Raw genomic sequence first — 27,577 nt, 5'->3', positions numbered from 1 at the left:
CTTAAAAAAAATTATGACATAAATAGTTTTCACAATCAATTAATGTCATACAAAGTCCAGTAAACAGAAAAAGAGCTAAATCAATATTTGGTGTGAACACTTCTGCCTTCAAAACAGCACCAATTCTCCTACTTACACCTGGACACAGTTTTTCTTGGTTGTTGGCAGATAGGATGTTCCAAGCTTCTTGGAGAATTCGCCACAGTTCTTTTATTTATTTAGGCTGTCTCAATTACTTCTGTCTCTTTGTGTAATCCCAGACTTACTCGATGTTCAGTGGGGGGCTCTTTGGGGCCATGACATCTGTTGCAGGGCTCCCTGTTCTTCTAATCTTTTCTATTTGCAAAAGGAATGTTTGGGAGTATAAAATATATATTTCCTATTGACACACTAAAGTAGCAGATAAAAATAACCATCTTAAGATAAAAGTTTTTGTGAAACATCTTATGTGCCTAAGACTTTTGCACAGTACTGTATATATATATATATAAAATACTGTATGTATATATATACTGTATATACACTGCATATAATGCATATACTGTGTTTGTGTGTGTGTGTGTGTGTATATATATATATATATATATATATATACATATAAGATAAAAATATATAGAAATTATATTTTGCATTTAAAGAAATGTAATAATATAATTCAATTAATTCAATAGAAAAAAAAAATTTCATGACAATTATGCACATTTTACGAGCATTAATTCCCATTACTAGATTGCCAAAAAAATCAAATTCTCATTACTGTACAGCATGAAAATCTTCCTGTTGGGACACAATAATACATATTTTGATAGAAAATCAGCATGAATTTTAACACTACCATGATGTTTGATTAGTTCATGATTTAAATCATATAATATTTCCACATTACAGTAATGAGAATTATGGGGAAGGGATATGCTTGCTTTTAATGAAATGTCACAATGCAAAAATCTGGGAAAATAGGTTTCATTGTCCTTATTTTAAATTAGTTTCTTATTTATTTATTAAAAAAATTGATATGGGGAGAAATACAACCTGGACATGTTTTTTAAAGGTTTCGTTAAGTTCACATATTGTGAGACTAACATATCTAGGCAGAGCTCTATTACACTAGAACCTCCATTTCGATAAAGGTCTAGATTTGCAGATTCTGGCATTAAGGATGAACGACAACAATTCGTTTAATAAAAGTTAATTCACTCTATTGTGATGTTTTAAATGGGGGGGGGGGGGGGCTATTTGTTATGTTAATGGCACTTGATGAAGGCCATTCATTTTGTTGAGTCTTCTTAGGGCCATTGAGTTACGGTCAGGGAGCAGTACAATAACCAAATGCCATGCAAGACTTCAGTTCACTTTAGCAATGCACTTTTCTTGACAGGGTCAAAGGCATTACCAGAGGCTAACTCAGAAAATGACGACCAGCTAATGTGAGTGTTCTGTCTTTAAATGTATAATCACACTCCAAAGTGTGCATTTCCTAAATAATTATATACAATCTAAATCACACTGATGGCCCCATTACTGTCTGAATAATAACCTTTCGATGCATTTTTTAGCAAATGAAAAAAAAAGTGCAAATGCCAAACAAAAAATATTTGGTTGTTAAGCAACCGCAAAGATGAGAGGTCAACAAGTCAAAGTTGGGTAGGGTTTTTAATGAAAAGGATGTGCAAAGCTTTTTTGCCCCAAAAAAGTAGACATAAAAAAAAAAAAAAAAAATCTCCTGCTTTATAATATTGCAAAAACATATAATACTGTTGTTTGTTGTGTGTTTGTTCTTCAATTTCTTAACTTGATGAAGAAAAAAAAAAAAAACGAATCTAGAACTACGGCAATTAGAGTATATTAATGCGATAGTTCACCCATAATGAAAATTATGTGATCATTTAGTCTCCCCCATATTGTTTCCAATCCATAAGACTTTTTCTCCATCAAACCCCAAAGGAGAAGTTTGGCAGAATGTTACCCCCAGTCACCATTCACTTTCTTTGAATGGAAAAGAGCAACTCGGGCTTTCTTTGTGTTCCCTTTGTGTTCCACGGAAAAAAAAAGTCCTACAGGTTTTGAAATACATAAGGGTGAGTAAATGATGACAGAATTTTAATTTCTAAATGAACTATTCCTTTAAGCATATGAAATCAGTGCTGTTTGAATAAGACTTCATTGTGAATGTTATTTTACATAAGAAATACGTTGTGTGCGTGAGTATGCATATGAGGTTTCATTATGAAAAGTACGTAGGAGAAAACTGTGCAAGCAATAACCCCATATGTGGAGGACTGCATGTGCATGTATGTAATCATCTGTGCATGTGTGTTGTTTCGTGTGCAGGTCAACCTGGTTTCCATTAACCCCTCTTTTTTTAAAGTCATGCCTTTCTGCCTGAAAAAAGCCAAACCTGATTCTCGGCGACACATACGGAGCTGCACAAAGGACACACTGGAAATTATATGAATAACTCTGGCCACATCCAACACAACAAAAGACATCAAATGACCCCATCATAAATAGTTCATTTTCCTTATTAAAAACTCCAAAAGCCTAACTGCAGGGAACTTTGCGAAATGAATGCACTAATCTAATCCTTTTCTCTTATACAATGCAAGAAGTCAGAAGGTCCAACCAGTTCTTGCAGCGAATAACTGACTAGAATGATCTCACTCTTAACCACAAGTTGAGGGGTTCCATGGACACAGGGCTCCATTGATCAGACTCAGAGCAGCACATAATGATTGATTGATGGCATGCAGCCTGTGATCCACAACCAGACTGAAGAGACCCAGAAATCAAGGGAATTATAGCCAGTGAAGCAGAACTCAAGCTCAAGAGCTCCTGTCTAGATGTTTTGTATGTGGAGGACAGGGGTTTTATCCATGGCAGAAAGTGATTCAAGATGACAATGGGGGCTAATACTGAGAACACTTCTGGCTCAGAACTAGTGATTATGAATTTTTCAATAACCTATGGAAATATGTAAAAAGTAGGGTGGCTGAAATAATGCAGATACAGTATATACATGTATAATATTTAAAAACAATGTAATGATTGCAAATGAGACAAAGCGCATAAAGCTGACAAACTAAAATAGATTTTTTTTTCTTCACAATTTTGATTAATTTCTCTCAAAAATATTTGAAAACAGACCAGATTTTTACATTTTCTAAAGAAAATGTGAGCATTGCTTATGTATCCAAAATTAGCTGTATGTTGCTGTGTGTGGTTTACAGGACGTTGCAATGCAGTTGCTAAGGTGTTCTGAGTGTTTTCCAGCACGTTGCTGAAACATAATCGTACTGTATATAATCTGTAATATCTGATATTCTTGTCCCTACAAATGGCTTGGGTCTCTCCTTCACTGTAGGTCTATGGGATTTTTTTTTCACTAGATTTATCATCCACTGGGCGATAGTCCACTAATACAAATATCCATTCCTGATATCAACAATTCAATTAAAACTAGTAAAAATGCTAATTTTTGAATTCTGTACATTTATTTCAACATGTTTAATTTAGTATTTCAGATATCTGGAAATTGATTTCAGATTTCAAATTGAAGAGTAGCCTATAATTAAATAAATTGTAAAAGGCTTTCAAACTAGTCACAATAAGATTACAGATACTGTACAATATTACAGAAAAAAAAAATTGCAATTCCATTGTTGATATCAGGAATGGATATTTGTACTAGTAACAATGTAATTGTTATATTGATATCAAAAGTTATAATTTTTATTTGTATGAAGTTCATCGCTGATATTTACATTATGATTTCCAACTAGCACAAAATTACTTAATGACAGATAATTGTGAAATTCTACTAGTAAAAATGAATTAAAGATATCTATAACTATGCTTTTTTATGTTATCTTGATATCAAGAATGGGTATTCCCATGAGTAATGGTCATTTTTGTATTCGTTTTTTTTTTTATTCGCTATGGTACTATTTTCACAAGTGGTACATTTTCAAAACTCGTAGTACTAATATCACAACAGATCATCAAAAATTCGTTTTTTTTTTTGTTTGTTTTTTCAAACATTTCAGCATATTTTCAATTGACTAATTACAAAACACAAAATCACAAAGTATCGTTTTCACCACACCAAATAAGTGTTTCATCTATATATACCTTTCATTGAAAGTAACTGCCTTTCATAATGCTATAACCATCAAACTTTTTGTTTGCATCTGTTCTCGTTCAGTTTAATACATTTGTCTATCATTTGATCCAACTTATCCTAATGATTAATCAATAAATCATTTGGTATATCTATAGATTTTCAACTGGTTTTACTATTTTGTGTTTGTAAAATTTCAACATCTACAATAAATCACATGTTCAGAACAGGAAAACATAATGAATTTGTTACAATATTTTGCCAATTTATAGCATACGTAACCACTATTGTTTACAGTATGTACCATATGCATTCAGAGTGCATGTATGAACATCTGCAATTTGTCAATATAGTGCAGGACAGACTCTAAGGAAGAGGAACCAAACAATGAATTTGTATACTGGAGGCCAGTCAGAGAGGTCACAGTGGTGGGCATCAGAGGGAGGACGATGGCAGGAACAGGTGAGCCCAGTGACATCTGGGCCATCAGTGTCCACTATGTGATTCAGTAAACAAAGGCTTAACTACTATAATGTAAATTACAGGACTGTGGCTCTCTCATTTGTGAGATACTTTGGTTACTATAAAAGCATCTGCTACTGTAAATGACCAAAGGTAAATGTAATTACCCCAATCTAAAAAGGTAAACTGTCAATTCATTCATACTGTACTGTAAGAGTACGGTACAGTATGGTACAATAAATGGCATTACAGTGTACATTACTGTACTTGTTACACAATTCTTACTGTATCACATATTGACAACATACTCTGTATTGTCAGAATTGACAGAGAACGTCAGTCCAGCATCATACTGTATCTTCACTGATCACATCTTTTGGTTGCACATTGGGTTGATGTTACAGGCATTATTGATTTAAAGTAATGTCAATTTGGTCAGGAATTGTAAGTGTATTTTCTACTGTAATGTGACTTTACAACTGTAAAAAAAAAAATTGTTATTTAACATCTTTAAGGTTCATTTGAAACATGTATCTTGCATTGTTTGCTACAGAATGAATAGATCGATAAAATGACTAAATTGAAAGAAGATCATTCTGTTGTGTTTGGTTGATTAACCCAAATGTTCTCATTACACATCACAATAATCTTGTGTTCTGAAACAGTGATTATATGTAAGGAAACGTGTACAACCCTGATGAAAGCATATTAGCAGATTTTGAAAGAATAACTAGCTTTGTTACAAGTGTGATAAGTTTGGTGCTTTGTACTAAGAGTTTTGAAAATGTACCACTTGCATGTGAAAATAGTACCAAAGCGATTAAAAAAAACTGTATCAAGAATGTACGCTTTTACTAGTACATATACTGAAATTACTGACAGTAGTAACTGACCCTTCGCTAGCCCCGCCTTAAAAGCGTTTCTGACCAATCCTGTCTTAGACACTGTTGCCCAGCTGCCATTACTCTTGACAAGCATTTGCCTTTTCACAATGATAGCCTATGGGAGTATTGTGTGTTTGAGTAGTTTTAAGTGGGATTTTATCAAAATAATCCAAACAATTTTAAAAAACGTTGTTGCTGGGTCACTTTTAATAGTGATATGAGGTACTGAGAGTGGATACACGCAGTGTTTTTTGTTTTGTATTTTTTATTATTAAATAAACATTGAGAAGAGCATGCTTTGAATGAAAGTGTGTCATTCCTCATTCCCAAATGAACATGTATAACATCAGCGAGGACACCTACATTTCCTCCCAGGCAAATTAAAGCGAACAACTTAGCATTAATTCATTTACGTGTTGATTCAAGTCTTAGTAAAGATCATAGTATATAAGGAGTTCACAGCATCAAAATGAGTGTGTTATAAGATGTTAAAAGCAGTTCTTTTCACTTACACTAATGTTATGAGGTTTGTTATCACTATCAAGTGACGCATTTCTCTTTTTATGTGACTGTGATGATCATTTGCCTCAATTCTGATTCACAGTCTACACAGATTTTCATCAAAATACGGTGTAATTTAACAATTTCATTGACAAAAAAACGTCAGAAAAATATGCTTTACAATGTCACTCTTCATTCCAGCCCACGTAATAATATTAACCATTCCGTTTATGAGAATATTTTGCCAAATACCACGTCATTCACGACAATCTCCCATTCATTCCTATGGGGAGTTCTGCAGAGCTTGTCAGAGCGAGCAATGGTAGCCAAGGTGGGCGGAGCTTAGCAAAGGGTCAATTCCATTGCTGATATGAGGAATTTGCATTTTAACAAGTAAAAATGTACATTTAAATCAAATGCACTTGATTAAATGTTGAAAGGGCTTGTAATAGTTGCGTCTGTACAGGCTCACAGTCAGTATACGGAGTATACTTTGAAAGTCCAGAGTGCTCGACCATACACGAGATGTTGCAACACGCGGAATAGCGAAGTATACCCCAGCCTTAACACGCCAAAGTTTAGCAGGCCCCACTAAAAATATGCTATATCCATTTACATGCTAAAAAACCCAAGACGGCCAAATATCAAAAGATGAACTGGTTCAGCCTACTAATTAGTCCATCACTATATAGAATGCTGAATTTAAATCAAAACTTACCTTGAAAGTCTTCTGAATTGGGCAGTTTCACACCGCAAATCACATAATCATTTTGATTGTTCTGTAAACAGGAAAAACAGAAAACAGCATAAGCAGACGATTAATCACATCATTTTTAAATGGTCTAAAACAGCTTGGCAGAATATAGTTTGGTCTGAATGTGGTTTTCTGCCAGTTTTCAGTGGCTTCATTTTATAAACTGATTTGAACGGCAACAGTATGCTGAGGGTAGCAGGCAGTGTGTGCAGAGAACACTAGGTCTAGGTCATCATTAAATGGTGGGAAACAAACGAAACAAGCTAGTAAAGCCTTTCGATTTAGAGTCCACAAGGAGCGGACTTTGCTGTGTTATAACAGAGAACTTTTGTTGAGTGCGTGAGTTTAAGTGCTGTTGTTTGTGTATGTGGAGTTACAAACTCACCACATCAACGGGATAAATGTAAGACAGTTCTGATATAAGCTGACGACAGCGGAAGGTGAGCTGTGCGTTAGACTTCAGAAACAACTCTCTGTTGAGGAAAACAAACACACACAGATGAACTTCAAGATGTTTCACTGCCAGTTATCAGAAGAAGTTTCAAGAAAGGGAACCTGGGCCAGAATAACAGTGAGGGAGACAAAAGAGTAAAAGAAAAAAAAAAAAAAAAAAAGAGGAAAGAGAATTTATTCTAATGTTTATATTGGCTTCAGGAAGTCCACTTTACTAATGATGGTTCTGAATCATCTCTTTAGTAATTGTAAGAGCTACTCAATTATCATAACTGCCAAATTACAATGAACTTCCTTCCCTCTGACCCCATCCTCCAGTGGCACGACCAATCCTAATCAGAGCACATCTGTCAAATAAGGGACATTCCATTTACCTTTACCTCAGAACAGGGGGATGCTGAGGTTTGGGCACACCTAAACCTTGACCTGTCTAGGTAAAGTGCAAGAGGTTGAAAAAATGTTTACTTTTTATGCTCAGCTTACAGCTACTGGATCTGAGACTTCAAAAGTGAGTATTCGAAGAGAGAGAGAGAGAGAGAGAGAGAGAGAGAGAGGGAACGAGAGAGGAAAAGTTATGACAGAGGATAATGTGGTATCAATTTACAATCATATAAAGGAGCCAGGAAGGAAATAATGATTAGGTATGAAGGATATACCTTCCTTATTGGACTATAGCTTGCATATGGGTCCACCAGGTCTGCAAGCCTCTATCTAAACACCATTCATCTGTGAACATAACTTTATCTCTCTTTATTGGAAGTGGGTGGCTTTTGGCTATTTAGATGGATTGTGTTTATAAGCTTATAGCTACCGTCCTTTAAACACCAATAACAGTCTAAATTCCCAGTCACTGCAAAGGGATGAACAGTGTTTTGGACAACATAATGGAAGATGTGCTTTCACAATGTGCTGGATTAAGAAGATTCTATGTCAAGGGTTCCCTTACATTTTGATCAATGACCTTTCCCAAGACTTTTCCAGGCATTTGTCAATACTGGATATGAATTTTCAAGATTGCACTCATAAACAGCAATTTCTAACCATTAAAATAGTTAAAACCTGAGCATAACAAGAAAAAATTATACTTATTGTAGTATCTTTCATGTCTTTTTCATAATTTATGATTGTAATAATTTCAAAGATTTATCCATGATTTTAATAATTTCCTCAACTTTTTAACTTTTTTTTTTTTTTGGTTGATTTCCACGACTTTAAGTTTTTTTGAAGATTTTATCAATTTCCATAACTTTTCCGTGTTTTTTTATTTTTTATTTGATTAATTTCCAGTAGATTTTTTGCATGATTTTTTTAATGATTTGATTAATTTCCATGACTTTTTCATTAGTGACTTTTTCCTGTTTTTTTTTCTAAGATTTTATTAATTTCCATGACTTTTCCATGAGTTTTTAAGATATAATTATTTACCCTGACTTTACTAGGCTTGGGAAACACATTTGTAAGAATCTGATGACATTTTCCATCACTGTGAGAACCCTATATGTCGACACACAATTTAAAAAATGATATCTTAGCAGTTAGTGCATGTGCTCTGACACGGTGCTCAAGTGGGCGAAGCAAGTTTAAGTCTGGATTGCGGCATTCCCCGCAATCCAGACAGAATCCAGAAAGTGTTTATGCTGGCAATACCCAAGGCCTGAGATTTGTGCTTCAGACATGAGGCTTAGGAACACTGACATACAAAAGCATTATTTCTGAGGTCAACCCACTGTGTGCAACCCTTTTGGGTCAAGTCAAACACATCAATGTTGGCACAACATATTCTGTTAATTGTCACACGATGCAATCTGAGTGGGTGGGAAAACACACACATTCATAACAAATCTGACGTGCCCTCAGTCTGTCTGAGTTGACAGTATAATCTCCCAAAGTGCTTGGAAAACCTGATGGAGCGCCTCCTTCTGCGGCCTATCAGGGTAATATCTGACAGATGTGAGGCCAGCGAACTTAAGGGTAGAGAGCGAGGGATGATGAAACTAAAGAAGAGAGAGGGATGGATAATTGCAGGTTGACAATCACTCACCTTTTGGCAGTGCATTCTTTCTGCAAGTCTGTTAAAGACTTGCGCTCAGACTCCAGTCCCTGGTGCTTAGTAGATGACGCCTCCTCTGGGGAGAAGAACGTAGACAGGTGGAGAGAATGAAAGAGGGAGAAAAAAAGAACAAGACGTGATTGAGGTCAATGAACAGGTAGTTTCATGTGTGTTTGTACAGGTGGGTGGGTGTGTCTCATTTTGATAGCAGTCTATTAAATCTTGCTCCCATAAAACACTGTCTTTCATCATTATAAAAACATTTCCTCGACAGGCAACATAAAACTAATTGAGAATGAAAAAAAAATGCTTGTAGGGTTTATATACCGTATGTATATATACAGGAGATATATATATATATATATATATATATATATATATATATATATATATATATATATATATATATATATACACTGTGTATATATATATATATATATATATATATATATATATATATATATATATATATATATATATATATATATATAGATATACAGGTGCATCTCAATAAATTAGAATGTTGTGGAAAAGTTCATTTATTTCAGTAATTCAACTCAAATTGTGAAACTCGTGTATTAAATAAATTCAATGCACACAGACTGAAGTAATTTAAGTCTTTGGTTCTTTTAATTGTGATGATTTTGGCTCACATTTAACAAAAACCCAATCAGCTAATCAACTCAAAACACCTGCAAAGGCTTCCTGAGCCTTCAAAATGGTCTCTCAGTTTGGTTCACTAGGCTACACAATCATGGGGAAGACTGCTGATCTGACAGTTGTCCAGAAGACAATCATTGACACCCTTCACAAGGAGGGTAAGCCACAAACATTCATTGCCAAAGAAGCTGGCTGTTCACAGAGTGCTGTATCCAAGCATGTTAACAGAAAGTTGAGTGGAAGGAAAAAGTGTGGAAGAAAAAGATGCACAACCAACCGAGAGAACCGCAGCCTTATGATTGTCCAGCAAAATCAATTCAAGAATTTGGGTGAACTTCACAAGGAATGGACTGAGGCTGGTGTCAAGACATCAAGAGCCACCACACACAGACATGTCAAGGAATTTGGCTACAGTTGTCGTATTCCTCTTGTTAAGCCACTCCTGAACCACAGACAACGTCAGAGGCGTCTTACCTGGGCTAAGGAGAAGAAGAACTGGACTGTTGCCCAGTGGTCCAAAGTCCTCTTTTCAGATGAGAGCAAGTTTTGTATTTCATTTGGAAACCAAGGTCCTAGAGTCTGGAGGAAGGGTGGAGAAGCTCATAGCCCAAGTTGCTTGAAGTCCAGTGTTAAGTTTCCACAGTCTGTGATGATTTGGTGTGCAATGTCATCTGCTGGTGTTGGTCCAGTTGGTTGTGTTTTTTGAAAACCAAAGTCACTGCACCCGTTTACCAAGAAATTTTGGAGCACTTCATGCTTCCTTCTGCTGACCAGCTTTTTAAAGATGCTGATTTCATTTTCCAGCAGGATTTGGCACCTGCCCACACTGCCAAAAGCACCAAAAGTTGGTTAAATGACCATGGTGTTGGTGTGCTTGACTGGCCAGCAAACTCACCAGACCTGAACCCCATAGAGAATCTATGGGGTATTGTCAAGAGGAAAATGAGAAACAAGAGACCAAAAAATGCAGATGAGCTGAAGGCCACTGTCAAAGAAACCTGGGCTTCCATACCACCACAGCAGTGCCACAAACTGATCACCTCCATGCCACGCTGAATTGAGGCAGTAATTAAAGCAAAAGGAGCCCCCACCAAGTATTGAGTACATATACAGTAAATGAACATACTTTCCAGAAGGCCAACAATTCACTAAAAATGTTTTTTGTTTTATTGGTCTTATGATGTATTCTAATTTTTTGAGATAGTGAATTGGTGGGTTTTTGTTAAATGTGAGCCAAAATCATCACAATTAAAAGAACCAAAGACTTAAACTACTTCAGTCTGTGTGCATTGAATTTATTTAATACACGAGTTTCACAATTTGAGTTGAATTACTGAAATAAATGAACTTTTCCACGACATTCTAATTTATTGAGATGCACCTGTATATATATATATATATATATATATATATATATATATATATATATATATATATATACTGTGTGTGTGTATATATATATATATATACTGTGTGTGTGTATATATATATATATATATATATATATATATATATATATATATATATATAATTGCTCAGCATTAAAATAAAAACACTCTTTTTACCCCTTTAGATTAAAAAAAATCCAACAACAAGAATATATATTGATGAAATTCTGAAACTTCCATTTGAAATAGTAAGGTAAGCTTCCTGTGCAGTGAGATAATCACTACTGTGTAGTCAAACACATTTGGGTGATTCTCACAAGATCTGTCAAGAAAAATGTCCAGGTAACATTTAACCCTGAATCAATACAAGAATTATGAAATTATATTTTTCCTAAAGAAAATAAAGCCAACATTTAGGACCTTTAAGATTTTTTGCACTGTGACATTATTTTAAGGACATTTAAGCACATTTTATCCCCCAACTCTCATTAACATAATTTACTGTAACTAGTCCCATAGTTTTCAAAGATGATTCTCATTATCTTAACAGCCATTTTTTTATGTACTGTATAACATTTAAGACTTTTTTTTTTTTTTTTTAATTAAAACCAGCAAAAATAAAAGCAGTATCAAGGGAGTGCTCCTATCATGTATAAATACTTTATAATTTCAATAATACATCTTTTTTTCACACTGTGGAAATGAGAATATCATTACGACCATGATTTTTCACATTGCGGTATTGAGAATTGTGAGTTTATGCATAAATGTCAAGAAAATAATGTCATACGAGTGAATGGTGAACAGATCTCAGAAGGTCCAAAAAGGACATAAAGGCAGCATAAAAGTAATCCATACAACTCCAACTTTTTTTTTTTTACTGTAAATCTACACTTTGACTTTTACTTTCACATTCTAGTGTGTAACTGACTTTCACTTTCACATTCAGCCACCTATTCTTCGAGGCTGGTCAAAGATTGGTAGTAAGAAAGAACTTAAATATTGACCTGTTTCTCACCCTCATATCATATCTCTTCTGAAGACATGGAAATAACCACTGGAGTCATATGGATTACTTTTATGTTGCCAATATTTCCTTTTTGGACCTACTGGCTTCTGGCCACCATTCACTAACATTGAATGGACTAACAGAGCTGAGATATTTTTCTAAAAATCTTTTTGCTGCAGAAGAAAGAAAGTCATACACATCTAGGATGGCATGAGGTTGAGTAAATGATGAGAGAATTTTCATTTTTGGGTGAACTTTCTCTTTAATGACCCAAGGGGTCCAACACATTAGGGCCTAACTTAAACATTGACATTTTTTTCTTCAAAATATTTATTTTATGGTAAATAAAAATAAAATACAAATTATATTTAACAGCTAGCATCTTTCATAAAAATCTAAAGTAAAAGATACTGTATTAACATTTGCCTCAAGCTCAGTGGATTTCTCATGAAAAGCGTCCATGTTACTTTAATATACACTTCTGAACAATCTTCTCAGAAATTTGACCCACTCACTCATTGCTCCATGCCCCAGCCTTTCAAATGTTTGTATCCATTAAGATACAAAAACCTTTTTAATGTTAATCTAAGCACAAAAGTGATGTTTCAAGCAAAATGTTCAGTTATTTTAGTAAAATACTTGTATTACATGAACTTCGGATGTGCTTTATTTGATCTGCGTCACTGTATTTAGTGCTGTTCATCTGTGATAGGATTGGCCAATGTTAATAGATCAGGTGTAAATGGGGTCTTGCATTTTCTCAACAGATGGATCAAAAGGAGGTAGGCAGAATGTGTGGTGTGCCTCAAGGCTCTGTCTTAAGACCAATACAGTTTTCAAAGAGCAGATTCTTGTATGTTCTTATCCACTCCACTTACATAAAACGAGAAAATGAGGGAAGATGAGGGTGGGAAATTAAAGCAGACCAGCAAAAAAAAAAAAAAAAAACAGCAAAATTGCTTTGTTCTGACCCACACTTGTAAAAACAGAGAACGTCTGCTTTATAATATACCTCACATTCTCTTCTCTTTACTGCTCCTTGGGATATCTCTGTCCTAGAGCAAGCAAGGTTTGTTGGAACATCCTGAGCCTTTGTGCTGTCTTTTTGAAGGCAGGTGGGGGGGGGGAGTGAAACAAGAAAATTGGACGAGTGATCATTGTCGCTGGAGCAAAGCGGTTCCATATGCAAAGCCTTAAACTTCTCATTAGGTGGAGACAGCAGGAACAAGGAAAGACGAGCCAGAGGCAAAGAGAAAGACTGAAAGGGCTAAATGCTTTTGTTGACTTTAAACAATTCCCCATGACATGCTCTGCTTAAGTAATATGACCTCTCCAAGCCATTACAGTTGTCAGCACCAAGTTAAGGCCTTCTTTTCACTGCACACACCTTTCCTAAAGACTACTGGCAAAACAACAGATCCGACTGCATTTGCTCAGGAGAAACATCCCTGACAGACACAAGTACAGCAGAGGTTAGCTGGTGTCATGTGTTCACTAATGATGTCAAGAAACATTGCATGAGTAAGGGTGGACATGTATGCATGCTTGAAATCTAACCCAAGGTAAGGCTTGCAGAGCAAGCAGGTGTTTCATATTCAAATGATCACAAGGATTGGAGAGAGTGTGTGTGAATGTGAGTCCTCTCTCTCATGCACTCTGAATAAGGCTTTTACATACTTTCTGTTTAGAGCTGCAGTTATGTTACGCAGCAGATTCAATGTCAGTGTGACAGCTCTGCAGATGAAGTACGTGTGAAACTGGCAACTGGAAGCAGCACTATACCAGCTTTTACTTAACTCTTTAGATCTTCCTCTTCATTTGTGGACTGCCTCCGCATTTGACGTTTACAGGTCTATGGTCCATCCGCTGCTTTGGTTGAGTGCAACTACCGATCTTATCAACGTCAGATCGCTTTTACAGGCGTAATTTACAACATGTGCATGGATGTGAAGAGAAATTAGAGCGAGGGAAATGGTGACAGCAGGCTTGACCCTTCTAAGCTTTATTCTGTGCTTCAATGGGAGAGAGGAACCACTCAATGGCCAGAGCTGGTGGGGGAATGCAAGTGCACATGACTGCAGCTTTGTACATTAAACACAGATGAGACATGGCTACACTTAAGTCATTTTGTGTAATTTCTGGCAATCTCCCTTTATAAGTGGGATAAACTATGGTAGTTTTGGAGGAGGCTTTCATGCTGTGGCTTGGAGTGCTGAGCCCGGTTAATATCAGCAAATAAGTGCTGACTGACAATAGCTTAAAAGACCATTAGTGTAAATTAAATTTGAATGTGGGGGGTTTGTTAGCAAAGAAAGAAAGAAAGAAAGAAAGAAAAAGAAAGAACGAACGAACGAAGAAAGAAAAAGCAAGCAAGAAAGTAAGGAAATAATGAAAGCAAGAAAGGTCAATAAATGGATGAATGAATGAGTGAACCAAGATCAGGTGTGCCATCATCCATTCCCCTTACTCAGTTCAAACAAACGTTTATTCTGCTCATAAAAAGTCTTTCCTGTGTGTGAATGTAAAGTCGGGCCGCCTCCTATCGCTCTAGTCAGGACAAGCTCATCTAGTCAGAACTGGCTCCTCTCTGCAGAAGCTGTTGGGTAGAGGTCATCCATCTATAAAAGGCTTAAGGCAGACCTTTCCCTGAACCCCAAATCTGTTGTTTCCACACACGAGGAGGTCATGAGCACGATGCATTATGGGATAGCAAGTACCTGGACATTCAATCATTAATGTTGTGTGTGTGTATGTGTTCTTTATGAAGATGCAGTGTGCAGCCCAACCCTCTAGTCAAACACCAGCCACCACATCAATCAAACTAACCTCCTCACACCTCCCACCCACCCGCAACATTTGGCAAATAAAAAGAGCAGGATTCCCGAAATCAAACATGAATGGCAAGAGGCTGTGACGAATGGGCCGGTAAGGAACTTAAACTTTGGATAAACTCAGATTTTTCAATGGCCGCTTAAACAGTATGGATCTCTAATGGAAGCAGTACAGAGCAACATAAACGATTTGTGAGTCCGGCAAGTTAAAACAAACAGGGTTGATGGTGGCACAGTCAAAGACCAGGATGGGAAAATCCAAAGGTCCTAGGTTCAAATCCCAGAAGGGGGAATACATGAAACCTACAGTAGCCCTTGTGCCATTGAACATTTGCTACTATCCCTATAGTAAACAAAATGCAAAGCTAGAATACGACTAACACCGTGTTCTAACCAGGCATGACGCAACAAAGAAAGCAGCATGTGAAAAATACTGTAGTACAGTCAAATGCTGCGAAGTACTGGAACACACATGATGTTAGATCTGTGAAAAATAAGCTGAAGAGTTTCAGAACACACAATCTGACAGAGCTTTAAAAGAGAACACTGTCTGATTGCAGATGTTTGGGCAGCACAATATAAGTATACTAGATTTTGATTTAGATATTACTTAATTAAAAGAAATAGTTCACCCAAAAAGAAAAATTCTCTCATCATTTACTAACCTTTGTGCCATCCCAGATGTTTATGACTTTCGTTCTTCTGCAGAACACATCCAAAGATTTTTAGAAGAATATCTCAACTCTGTAGGTCAATTCGACCTGAGTGGTTTATTAAATGTCTACTGAAGCGATTTGATAGGTGTGTGAGAGAAACAAATCAATATTTAAGCCTTTTTTAACTATTCATCTTTGCTTTTAGGCCAGATCTTCTATGCACGTCTACGAGACGGTCGAGGTCACGCAGCCTCTCTCGTCATGCAAGTGCGTTGGCATGTTTACGCGAGAACTGACATGTGCGTGAAATCATACAGAAGTGCAGTGTTGTTTACAACAAAGAAGGAACGTTGTACATGCCAACGCGGTTACGTGATGCGAGAGGCCTCGTGAACTCTACCCTCTCTTGGATGTGCACAGATCTTGCCGGATATTCCCCTATTTAAAAACAGTTAAAAATGTTTTAAATATTGATCTATTTCTCTCATACACCTTATGTATCACTTCAGAAGATATTAATGAAACCACTCGAGTTGTATGGATAACTTTTTTGCTGCCTTTATACTGTATGCTTTTTGGAGCTTCAAAGTTTTGGACACTGATGACTTGCATTATATTAACCTACAGAGCTGAGATTATTTTCTAAAAATCTTTGTGTTCAGCAGAAAGAAAGAAAGTCACACACATCTGGGATGGCACGAGGGGAAGTAAATGATGCGAGAATTTTCATTGTTGGGTGAACTATTCTTTTAATTGTGCAGCCCAAACCCACATTATTTCAAAAGTGAAAGTGCGTTCACGTCAGTAACTGTCATTTGACAGAGACATAGCGAAAGTCACAGAATTCTTTATTTAATCTAGGTAGCTTGTACAGTAACAGTTTAAGTGTGTGTGGTATTGTTTTTTTGGCATCGGTCTGATGGTTGGGAGAATTTGGTTACCGTTCTTTTGAAGCTGTGCTCTCTCTTTGTGAAGCATGTCCATTTCTCTTGCCAGCGCCTTCCTCTGTCTCTCCAACTCACACCTAAGATTCCCGATCCGGAGCTGCATACACTCCCTCTCTTTTTTCTGTGGAGAGAGGATGAATGATCATTTTTTATATAAAAGCTTACATTTCTAACTAAATAATCTCCACTTGCAAATCAAGTTTTTAAGAAAAGAATGGTTTAACTACAGGACAGGTATGTTAATGGCCTGTCCTGAAAGAAGATCCAATTTACATCAAATGGTTTCAGACAATCAGCGTGTTAAAAACGTTTTCACACTAGAGTTTTTGGTGTGGTCTGTGTGATGTCAAAAAGTAATTTTTTATGTTAGCAAGTGCACGTGCTCCAACATATTGAGCTATGTTCATGTGGGAGACCTGGGTTCGAATCCAGCATTGGACATGTTCCTATTCCATTCCCTTCTCTCTCCCCTTTATTTCCTGTCCTCTCTAAACTCTATTCAAAGCAAAAAAACTGATTTGTGCCATTATAAACATGAAAATGATACATTAAAAAAAACTGTGTTTTGTTCATTGGTATTGTGTTTGCAAATGTTTTAGAGCTCTATAAGATAGCTCTAGGATTACTTTTAGAACTTGATTGTACTGTCAATAAACAATGTACGTAATGGCCACACATACAATGTATTCACTGTCTTGTAAGTTACTTTGGAAAGCAAGCGGATGCCAGAAACTTTCACATAAATGTGATGTAAAAAACAGGCATGATTTCTTTAAGCAGATTACAACAGATATCAGTGCCAGATCTTCCCTCAGCTTCTCCAGCACCCAGCACAGATGAGTCCACGGCAGATCTATCTTATCTACATCTACAGCCCCGCGGCTTTCTGGACTGTTAGCGAGCCAAACGCACTAATGAGGAACAGCGATCTGACGAGGGTGAAAGTGGGATTGAGAGGAGATAGGAGAAGAGAGAGAATGACAGGGACAGTGGAGATAACATGGAGAGAAAGTTCACTATGTCTTTAAACTCTACGATTGGTGGTGGTGATCGCTATGATAACCATCACTGTGGAGTTATATGCAGAGCAGAAGCATCTCCTAATATACGAACCTCCAGGCATCCAGTGCCTGCTGTGACGTGAAACGCTCTTGCATAAAGCAAGCTGGAGACTTGTCCAGAGTAAATAAACACACTCTCACATGCAACTGATACAGAAACGGTAGGAAATGTATGTAACACAGGATAGCAGCTGGAGTAGGACATGCATTTGATGTCTCTTTATACAGAGACATAATTTAACAAGCATGGTGCAGACAAGTCATGAATATACATGTCCCACAATTTTGCCTGCCATTAGTTGTGAAAAGGCCACATACTGTATATACTTTGAAATTGATCAGAGATGATCTCTAGAAAGGTTTTTAACACAAATGTAGTACTTTTTCCATTCCCTTTACTCTTTATATAATTAAAAACAATGCTATTATCACTAATTACCTCTAAAACTACCATAACTCAATAATTAATATAGATAAAAACAACAATATAAATATGTATCTTTAAAAGAAACTACTACTTTATATTCTAGCAGAGGAGAGTTTTATAAGCTTTTACAGCATTCTTTAATTGTGGCAACTCTGTCAGATACTTATGAGTCAGCCTTCATCCTGATGTTAAGATTTCCATATTTTACCTGCATGATCTGGTGAGATTTCTAGTTTTCTTTATAATTCATGCTACCAGTAATTGCATGTATATTTTCTGTCACAACCATGAAATGTCAACTAAAAACTGTATATCACTAAATGACTTTTGTCACTAAAATTATAACTATTATGGACTTTTTTGATGATTTCATTTAAAGTAGATCCAATTAGTATCTATCAACATCAAAAAACAAAATGACTTCTGCATTTAATGCATGTGTTTTATGCAAAATACGGCTGTTTTGTTAACATCGTCAGCAGTCAACCCCTTCAAATTTTGGTCTGATGGTGGTGATGGAGCCAACAATCACTTTAAAACCGTCCTACAGTATGTTTTCAAATCATTAAATAATTGAAGTGAATGGCAGATTTGGACATATTTATAATAAATATCTAGGATATGACAGTACATATTATTTTTGCCTCTACCTATGTTGACAATTATTGAATAACAGCAGGAAAATAATTTTTGGAAAGACTAAAAGCACCACCAAAATGTAAGTGAATCCCTCTGAACAAGTTTTCCACATTATTCCAAAATCATTCCTTGGTAAAAAAAAAAAAAAAAAAAAACACTTACTTTTTCATTTATATTGTCTGTTTTTGTCCCTGTAGAGTCAGTGCAGTGTATAACACACACGAATGCACATTCACATGGAGGCAGTTGGGGTGGAAGTGATAGCATCTCACGTTAGATCTAGGTAACATCTTAAGCTTTTTGCACTTGGCAGCTGAGGAAATGTCAATCAAAGTGACGGTGCAGATAGCACCTCCATCTTCAAATTGCTTGAGCCCTTATACGGCAAGAAAAGAACTAGAGCTTGCGTGTTTACCAACACCACCACTGACACGACAAACTCAAACAACGACTTCCTTGCACATAGCTCAGTGCTTCAGAAAAACACTCTTGCACGCCATAGGAATTTTTTTTTTTTTTTTTTTTTTTTTTTTAAAGCAAGCTCTTTATAGAAGAAGTGTGTAATTTTGTGTAACATACATTCTCCTATCCCTGTTTAATATACAGACACAACTATATGCAAGCTAATTTTAGGTTAATTCCTCCAAAAAAATATAATCATTGCAACTCTGTGGAATTTGTTTTAAAACATTGCTCTGTTTGTTTGAGCATCCCAACCAGCCCGACACAGTAATTTATTTATTTTTTTTACCAATGGCGTGACTTTGGTGCTGGATTCCCTCGAACCACTGGCAGGCGATGGGGTGTTAAAAAAACCTGTTTGAAAACAGTCATTACTTCAGCAATTCCGTTTGGTGACCCAAGTGGTGCAGTAATTACACACTTCACCATTAAGTTGCACACATCCTGTCACTAAATACATCACAGCCTACTCTGTACCCAAGTAATGAGAAAGTACCAAAAAATTCAACTGGCAAAACAATAACCGGTACAGTGTTGCAAGCGTGCATACTGTATGTTGATTGATTGATTGCTTGAAGTGTTCTAATAGGCTCGAAACTGACCTGAGGTCAGAAAGAAGTGACAGTCTGGCTGTTTCAGAGGTGAACGCTCTGTTCTGTAATCAGTTTCTCATATCCTCTAGTCTGAACGAAAACTCGAAACAGATTTTCACTCATTAAGCGCAGAAACTGATACAGTTCGAAGGAATTTCAGACCGTTGTTGACCTTTCGTCCGTTCCAGGTAGTGCTCCTGTGATTGAGGGAGAGTGTCAGCTATTAGTGTAAACATATCCTGAGGTTTGACATTTGCAGGGCTATGAAAACCTGCCAACTCGTTTTTGGAGAGGAAGAGACTTCACGGTCATACACGGAAATTTGATGAACAGCCTCATAGAGACATGCGAGCGTTTTCTCAGCATGTAGGTTTCAGAAGATTTGAAACCCTTGGTATGGATATACAGTGGGGTCTAAAAGTCTGAGTCTGAAAGTCTTGAAAGCTGAAAATAAACAGAAAGGTTTAGGATTTTTAAAAATATAAAGCACAGAAACATAATGATGTAAAATGAATCGAAAAATACATTCTGTACTTTTTTAGGTCACTAATCAAATAAGCAAAGTTGTGACATTGACCATGTTAACTCATGTTAACTCTTATAAAATGTCAAATTTCCTTGCTTTCATGGAAGCATACATGATGTTCTTTGGAAAATTCTCAAATCATGCTGGATAACATGGATCATCAGGTTTTGCTCAAGCTTGTTGAGTCCATGCCAGCTCGAGTGCATGCTGTCATTAAAGCAAAAGGGGAATATCCTTAATACTAAGAAATTCTCATATTCTGATACATTTTTCAATTCAACTTTTCACTTAAAGTAAATTGTTCTGATCAAAATATAATTTGTGATGGAAAAAATGTGCATTAAATTTGAAAAATGCACAAGCAACAGAAGCATTTTCACAAGCGGTCTCTTTTGGAACTCACTGTGACATCAATTAACTTTATTTAACTTAACCGTTTAAGCTCTGAGACCCCTGAGAAGTTTTTTTTTTTTAATCAAAATATTAATAACTACACTCTTGACCAACACAAAATAGGTATCATATTAAAGCAAATTTACAATGCATGTAGGCATTATGACCAAAACCGAGAAAGTGCTTTGAAATTTGCAGACAAATCAGAAGTGTCCTGTTTTGATACTTTATTAATAATTTTGCACTCTACATATTATTGTAAAGGATATGTAAAAACATCAAATGCTATACCAATTGGATTGGGTTCAGATCGCTCTAGCCAATGGTGATAATCCTCAATATTTGAGCAGAGAGTCATGTGACCATTCCCTGTAATTATATCAGGCCACCAGGAGATGGCGCCATACATGACAGACTCGATGTCTCAAATGGCACAGAATGAAACTCATTCTGTGAAATCTCATTACTCATTTCTCATTTCTAAAATCATGCCTGCATGCTATGCAAACCTTTAGTCATTGCTGTGTTTGCATATATAGTTAGTTCTTATGTACAATTATTATGTTTTATTTATTTGGAGAGACTTTTGGACAGTTGGAAACATTTTTGGAAACCAGGATACATTATTTTTGTAATGCTATAACTTTTGATTGCTTGGTTGTATCAACTAAAATGTTTACTCAGTTACAGGTGACATGATTGGGAAAAAAACAAAAGCTGTTTTTCGAAGCCACCTTATTTACATCCTGAGGTATATAATGTAAAATCAGAGAAATAAGAAGTTTAAGAAGATAAAAGGTCAAAGAAGATTAAGATAAGAAGTTTTTTACAGCAGTTTCTTAGGCTAAGAGTCAGAATTTATCCTTTTAAAAATTATATTTATTTGAAACGTTTTCTAAAATGATACCCAACACTTGACTCTCCTTGTTTTGTTTTGTTGAGTTATAAGCCTTTAATTTTGTGTATGCCACTGAAACAGGACATTTTTAAAAAACAACCTGTCCCTCTCTTCATACATATTGGTCAACTATATTGTCTATGATTTCAGAAGTGTTAGAAACCAGCTTTGACCCATGCCCACTAACAGCCTTATTGGTTATTTGTTTGTTAGTAAAATTCATCTCGCTCTTTAGTTCTAAAGCAGAATTTGTCACATGCCTTAGCCTTTAAGCAAGATGTCTTATTTTAATTCATTGGGAAGGACCACAACCTCCCTCTCACAAACAGTGGTTAAGAGAAGTGTTAATGTTTTCAAAACTTGAAAAAAATAAGACACTCCCTTAAAAGGATAGTTCACCCAAAAATGAAATTCTCTCATCATTTACTCACCCTAATGCCATCCCAGATGTGTATGACTTTTTTTCTTCTGCAGAACACAAATTAAGATTTTTAGAAGAATATTTCAGCTCTGTAGGTCCATATAATACAAGTGAATGGGTGCCAAAAATTTTGACACTCCAAAAATCACAAAGGCAGCAAAAAAGTAATGCATATGACTCCAGTGGTTAAATCCATATCTTCTGAAGTGTTATTATAGGTGTGGGTGAGAAACAGATCAATATTTAAGTTCATTTTTGAAATTCTTCTCCCTGCCCAGTAGGGGACGTATGCATGAAGAATGTGAATCACCAAAAACACAAGAAGAATGTGAACGTGAAAGTTAAAGTACAGCCTGACTGAGCAGGGAGGAGAATTTATAGTAAACATTGACTTAAATATTGATCTGTTTCTCACCCACACCTATCAAATCGCTTCTGGAGACACTGATTTAACCACTGGAGTCATATGGATTACTTCTATGCTGACTTGTGTGATTTTTGGAGCTTCAAAATTTTGGTACCTATTCACTTGCATTGTATGGACCAAAAGAGCTGAGAAATTCTTCTAAATATCTTAATTTGTGCTCTGCTGAAGAAAGTAAGTCTCACATCTGGGATGGCATAAGAGCGAGTAAATGATGAGAGAATTTTTTTATTTTTGGGTGAACTATTCCTTGAAGGGCTGTGAAAACAAATTTTATAAAGTTTGGAAGCACTTTTTCCAAAATGTTGGCACTATTAAATCTAGAACCGCCTATTTCTACCACCTGAATATGTGATTACAACTGCCTCCCCTGATAGCTTTCATTTTAAGTTAAGACCGTCAACCCCCCCTTGGTTCTTTTTGGTTCTCTTTTTGGCTTTACGATTATTGTCTCCCCAACTGATTATCTAATTCTATATGTTCTACATTGTGGTTGCATATCTTGTCCACTTTTTCCATTGTTTTTTCTGTTTCCCAGCTCACAAATGTAATGAATTATGCCATTATTGTGTGGGATTATATTGGATGAGTTTGTGCACATTCTGTATGCTGAAAACTGTTTAAAAATAACCCGGGGGGGGGGGGGGGGGTTGGACACCCTCAGAGTTTAAAGGGTTAAAGGAATATTTGGGTTCATTACAAGTTATGCTCAATCAACAGAATATGTGGCATAACGCTGATTAGCACAAAAAAATATTTCGACTTGTCCCCTTTTTTTCTTAAAAAAAAAAAAAAAAGGAAAAACTAGGTTACTGTTAAGCGTAATGGAAGGCAAAACAATGGAAGTGAACGGGGTCAATCAGTAAACATTAAAATACTCTATGTTTCAAAAGTTAAGCCACATGACAAACAATATACATGTTAACAAAATGTTAGTGCAATAAAATCAGTTATCTTTTCTGTGTGAAGTTATTTCCAATTTTACAACTTCAGTGCCATGATGACGTAAACCCTAAAAACTATGATTTAAACAACTTTACAGCTCAAAAAATACAGAAGCTTTAACAGAAGAATTCATTTAAGTGCTTTTATAAAATTTATACACTTCACATTTCTGCATTTAAACCCTTCAAAACCCTCAGCACCATTCACTTCCATTGTAAGTGTCTCACTGTACCCTCAATTTTTTTTATTTTGTTATGTAATACACTGATATTCATTCATGTTTTAGTGTGGCTTTATTTTCCAAATATTTTATAGGGCCATTGTAGGAGGCTCTATTTCAATTCGGAAACTGCCTTTGGTCGCTGCCTCTGTATTCAGTAGACAGCTCACTTGGTTTTGGATCAGAGTTCTAAAAAGTTAGAGAAAAAGAATGATGGGTACTGTATGTGAGTGTGTTTAGTCTGAGTGCAAGGTGTCAGATTCTGGGCATTTGCAGCCTGGCGGGACAGGGTTGACTTTTGAAGTGTTCATTAACAACAAATACAAATCTTAAACCTCCTCAAACGGTTGCGTTTTCGCAGCTGCTGGCTGCCACCTCCAAAAATGCAAAATATGTTTTCCTTTCTTTTGCTTTTCATTTATCTGGGGGTAACAGTGAGTGTGGAAACACAAACAGAGGATTTTCGGTGAAAACTGCACTGCGATACATAGTGGAGGGTTGAAAGCAGCGGGGTTCGGGAATCACAAAATCCTTCAAAACACAGGATACAAGAGCCGCCTGAAGACCTTATGACATATTTATGAGGATCTCTGTAATACAAGATACACAACACCAAGGCCATTTACCATATTGCTGCTGCCTGTATAATAGCAGAGCACACAGAGGTGAGTGACCGGGTGCCCTGACTTCCTGTCTGAATCTGAGGGTATTAGCACCCGCATACAGAACTATCCTTCACACCTGCAAAAATAACACGCAAGTGCTTGAAATATTCAGCATAAAAACTTATAAAAGAACTACTGAGTGGAGGCCTGGGTAGCTCAACGAGTACTGACGCTGACTACCACCCCTGGAGTCACGAGTTCGAATCCAGGGCGGGCTGAGTGACTCCAGCCAGGTCTCCTAAGCAACCAAATTGGCCTGGTTGCTAGGGAGGGTAGAGTCACATGGGGTAACCTCCTCATGGTCGCTATAATGTGTGGTTCTCTCTCTCGGTGGGGCGCATGGTGAGTTGTGCGTGGATGCTGCAGGGAATAGCATGAAGCTTCCACACGCGCTACGTCTCTGCGGTAACGCGCTCAACAAGCCACGCGATAAGATGTGCGGATTGATGGGTCTCAGACGAGGAGGCAACTGAGATTCGTCCTCAGCCACCAGGATTGAGGCGAGTCACTACACCACCACGAGGACTTAGAACGCATTGGGAATTGGGCATTCCAAATTGGGGAGAAAAGGGAAGAAAAAAAAAAAATTTTTTCATAAATAAATAAAATAACTACTGAGAAATTAAAATCTTTTTTTCTTGAAAACCTAAAAGTAATAAACATTTTTTTAAGAGGATTAATAAATTTTATATTTATATATATATTATATATATATATATATCCTCACTGGATGTTTTTTGTTTTTAGCACCATTCTGAGTCAATTCTAAAGACTGTTGTGCGTGAAAATCCCAGGAGATCAGCAGTTACAGAAATACTCAAACCAACCCGTCTGGCATCAGCAATCATCCATATAATTATCTATTCATCCAATTGTGTGGCAGCAGTACAGTGCATAAAATCATTCAGATACGGGTCAGGAGCTTCAGTTAATGTTCACATCAACCATCAGAATGGATAAAAAATGTGATCTTTGGACCGTGGCATAACTGTTGGTGCCGGACGAGCTGAATTGAGTATTTCTGTAACTGCTGACCTCCTGGGATTTTCACGCACAACAGTCTCTAGAATTTACTCAGAATGCTGCCAAAACAAAAAACATCCAGTGAGTGGCAGTCCTGTGAATGGAAATGCCTTGTTGATGAGAGAGGTCAACAGAGAATGGCCAGACTGGTTCGAACTGACAAAGTCTACGGTAACTCAGATAACCGCTCTGTACAATTGTGGTGAGAAGAATAGCATCTCAGAATGCTATTCTGAGATGAGGGATGGCGTTGGGGGGACCTGCACAATATTAGGCAGGTGGTTTTAATGTTGAGGCTGATTGGTGTGAATATATATATATATATATATATATATATATATATATATATATATATATATATATATATATATATATATATATAAAATAATTTAATACATTCTGAAATATTGGGCAAGCCTAACACAATGTCCCCATTTCATTGATTGACAAGCGTCAAACAAATGTTTGAGGAACGTATCGAAGGGCTCGTCCATTTGTCAAACAGCTAATTCCCTTTCATTTAAATTACAGGCATAAACCATGATTTGTGAACAATTATTTGCAAAGTACTTGCTATTGCTAGTCATTTGCAGGTGGTATTAAGGGGACAGACATTTTCATTCTAGAAAGCATTTTATTGGACAAAAATTTGTGTAGTGCAAGTAGTCAAAATAGGTCAATTTTCCCAGAGCAGAGACTATACATTTTGAATGCTCATATTCGCTAACAGTTACTTTTGTCAGCTTTTAGGGAGTACACCACACAGATGGCCTCAAAACTAACTGACATGGACTAAAAGCCACAAAACGCTTTCCACTTTAAGAATTATAATACAAACAGTAACAAATGTATAAAGATTTAGTTTTTAAAGTTTCCCAATTACACTTTCTTTAGGACATTCACTCCAGTGAAAAGCTTGTCTTTTTACACTGCTAGATGACTTTTGAAATGCTGGTTTATATTGCCATCTCTCATGAAGGAGCAAGTCTCGAGACTGGAAAGATAATATCCCCACTAGAGAGTGAAATATTGAATTTTAAATTGAGTTTGACAATGTGCTATAAAATTCTGTCAAGCATACAGCAACTGTAAATTTACCCTTTTATACTTGCAGTGGTCCTTTACAGATTCTTACCATCGGTACCATGTACCAGGTGCAAAAGAATAGAAAACCAAACAGGCCTGATAGGATTTATGAAGTTAAAGAACATAAAAGTATACAGAATTAGAGGTCCGCAAACCGACCCGGCTTCCGGTCAGTTTTTCAAGCACGACTTCGGGTTCAGTTGGGGTTTGTAATTTATGAAAAAATACATTTGCCTACCTAACATGTTTCGCACACATGCTCTAATTCACAAACATGCAAATGGGCAAGTTAAGGGTTGTTCACACAGAACATATTTTTGCACAAGTCTGCATGGTTCTCAATTGTTTTTCTATGTCTTTGACCTTTCCCCTGCGACTCCCTGCTTCTTCAGTGTCTCAAGCAGGACTGCCACATTTTTAAGACACAGGGTCAAGTTAAAAAAACTTCAATTTTAAAAACTGTTTCTCGAGACACCTGATTTCGGTTTTGTTCGTTGCGATGCGTCTAACTTTTTCAGTGCAGGTGTCACAAAGATTCAGCGTTCTGATGTTTACTGCTACGATGTTACTTAGATACTTCCATAAAATACAGTCTATTGCAAAAAATGTACTTGCTTGAAATTTTTTTTTAAAGAGAGTGAGCAATTTCTGGTTCTGGTCCTGTGTATGTGAGTGGAGTGGAGTGGCATGATTTTGCCTGGGTTTAAAAAAAAAAAAAAAATCGCCACATCATTGTTTTGTCTCGCTCCAAGAGCGCTCCACTAATGCTCCATCACGGGCACAGCACCTGTTAACAGCCCTTAATGTAGTAATTCACCACATGTTAAGCAGAATTAAACACTATTGGCATGAAGGAAAGATGGAATTTGTGATATAACCAGAAAGAATGTGATTTAAAAAAAATACACATTTAAAATCTAACGGCACTTGGTAATGTTCAACCTCCAGCCCAAAGGTTACTTTTGCTTTCTGTGTTCACGCTCCCTATTATTGAGTTAAGCTTGCGGTAAAGCTTGACTTAACTACATGCTCTTGCCTCGTCTCTTTATTTCTACATCAAATGGCATATATTGAAAATTATT

General features: G+C 36.4%; 1 protein-coding gene across 7 annotated transcripts in view; it reads right to left on the bottom strand.

The window, feature by feature from the left end:
• Nucleotides 1-27,577, bottom strand: part of uvrag (UV radiation resistance associated gene) — a 142,492-nt gene that overhangs the window by 77,131 nt on the left and 37,784 nt on the right. For all 7 annotated transcript variants that reach the window (XR_007895807.1, XR_007895808.1, XR_007895809.1 and 4 more), the window contains exons 8-11: nt 16,707-16,833; nt 9,213-9,297; nt 7,104-7,191; nt 6,683-6,743 (exon numbers count right to left, since the gene is read on the bottom strand). Coding sequence is in view for 4 of the 7 variants with exons in the window: in XM_051684415.1 (XP_051540375.1) it covers nt 6,683-6,743; nt 7,104-7,191; nt 9,213-9,297; nt 16,707-16,833 (361 nt within the window). In the remaining 3 variants the exon portion in view is untranslated. The remainder of the gene's footprint in view (nt 1-6,682; nt 6,744-7,103; nt 7,192-9,212; nt 9,298-16,706; nt 16,834-27,577) is intronic.

This window comes from Myxocyprinus asiaticus, chromosome 42, assembly GCF_019703515.2.
Source record: "Myxocyprinus asiaticus isolate MX2 ecotype Aquarium Trade chromosome 42, UBuf_Myxa_2, whole genome shotgun sequence".
Lineage (NCBI taxonomy): Eukaryota > Metazoa > Chordata > Actinopteri > Cypriniformes > Catostomidae > Myxocyprinus > Myxocyprinus asiaticus.
This window is presented reverse-complemented; position numbering and strand designations above follow the sequence as displayed.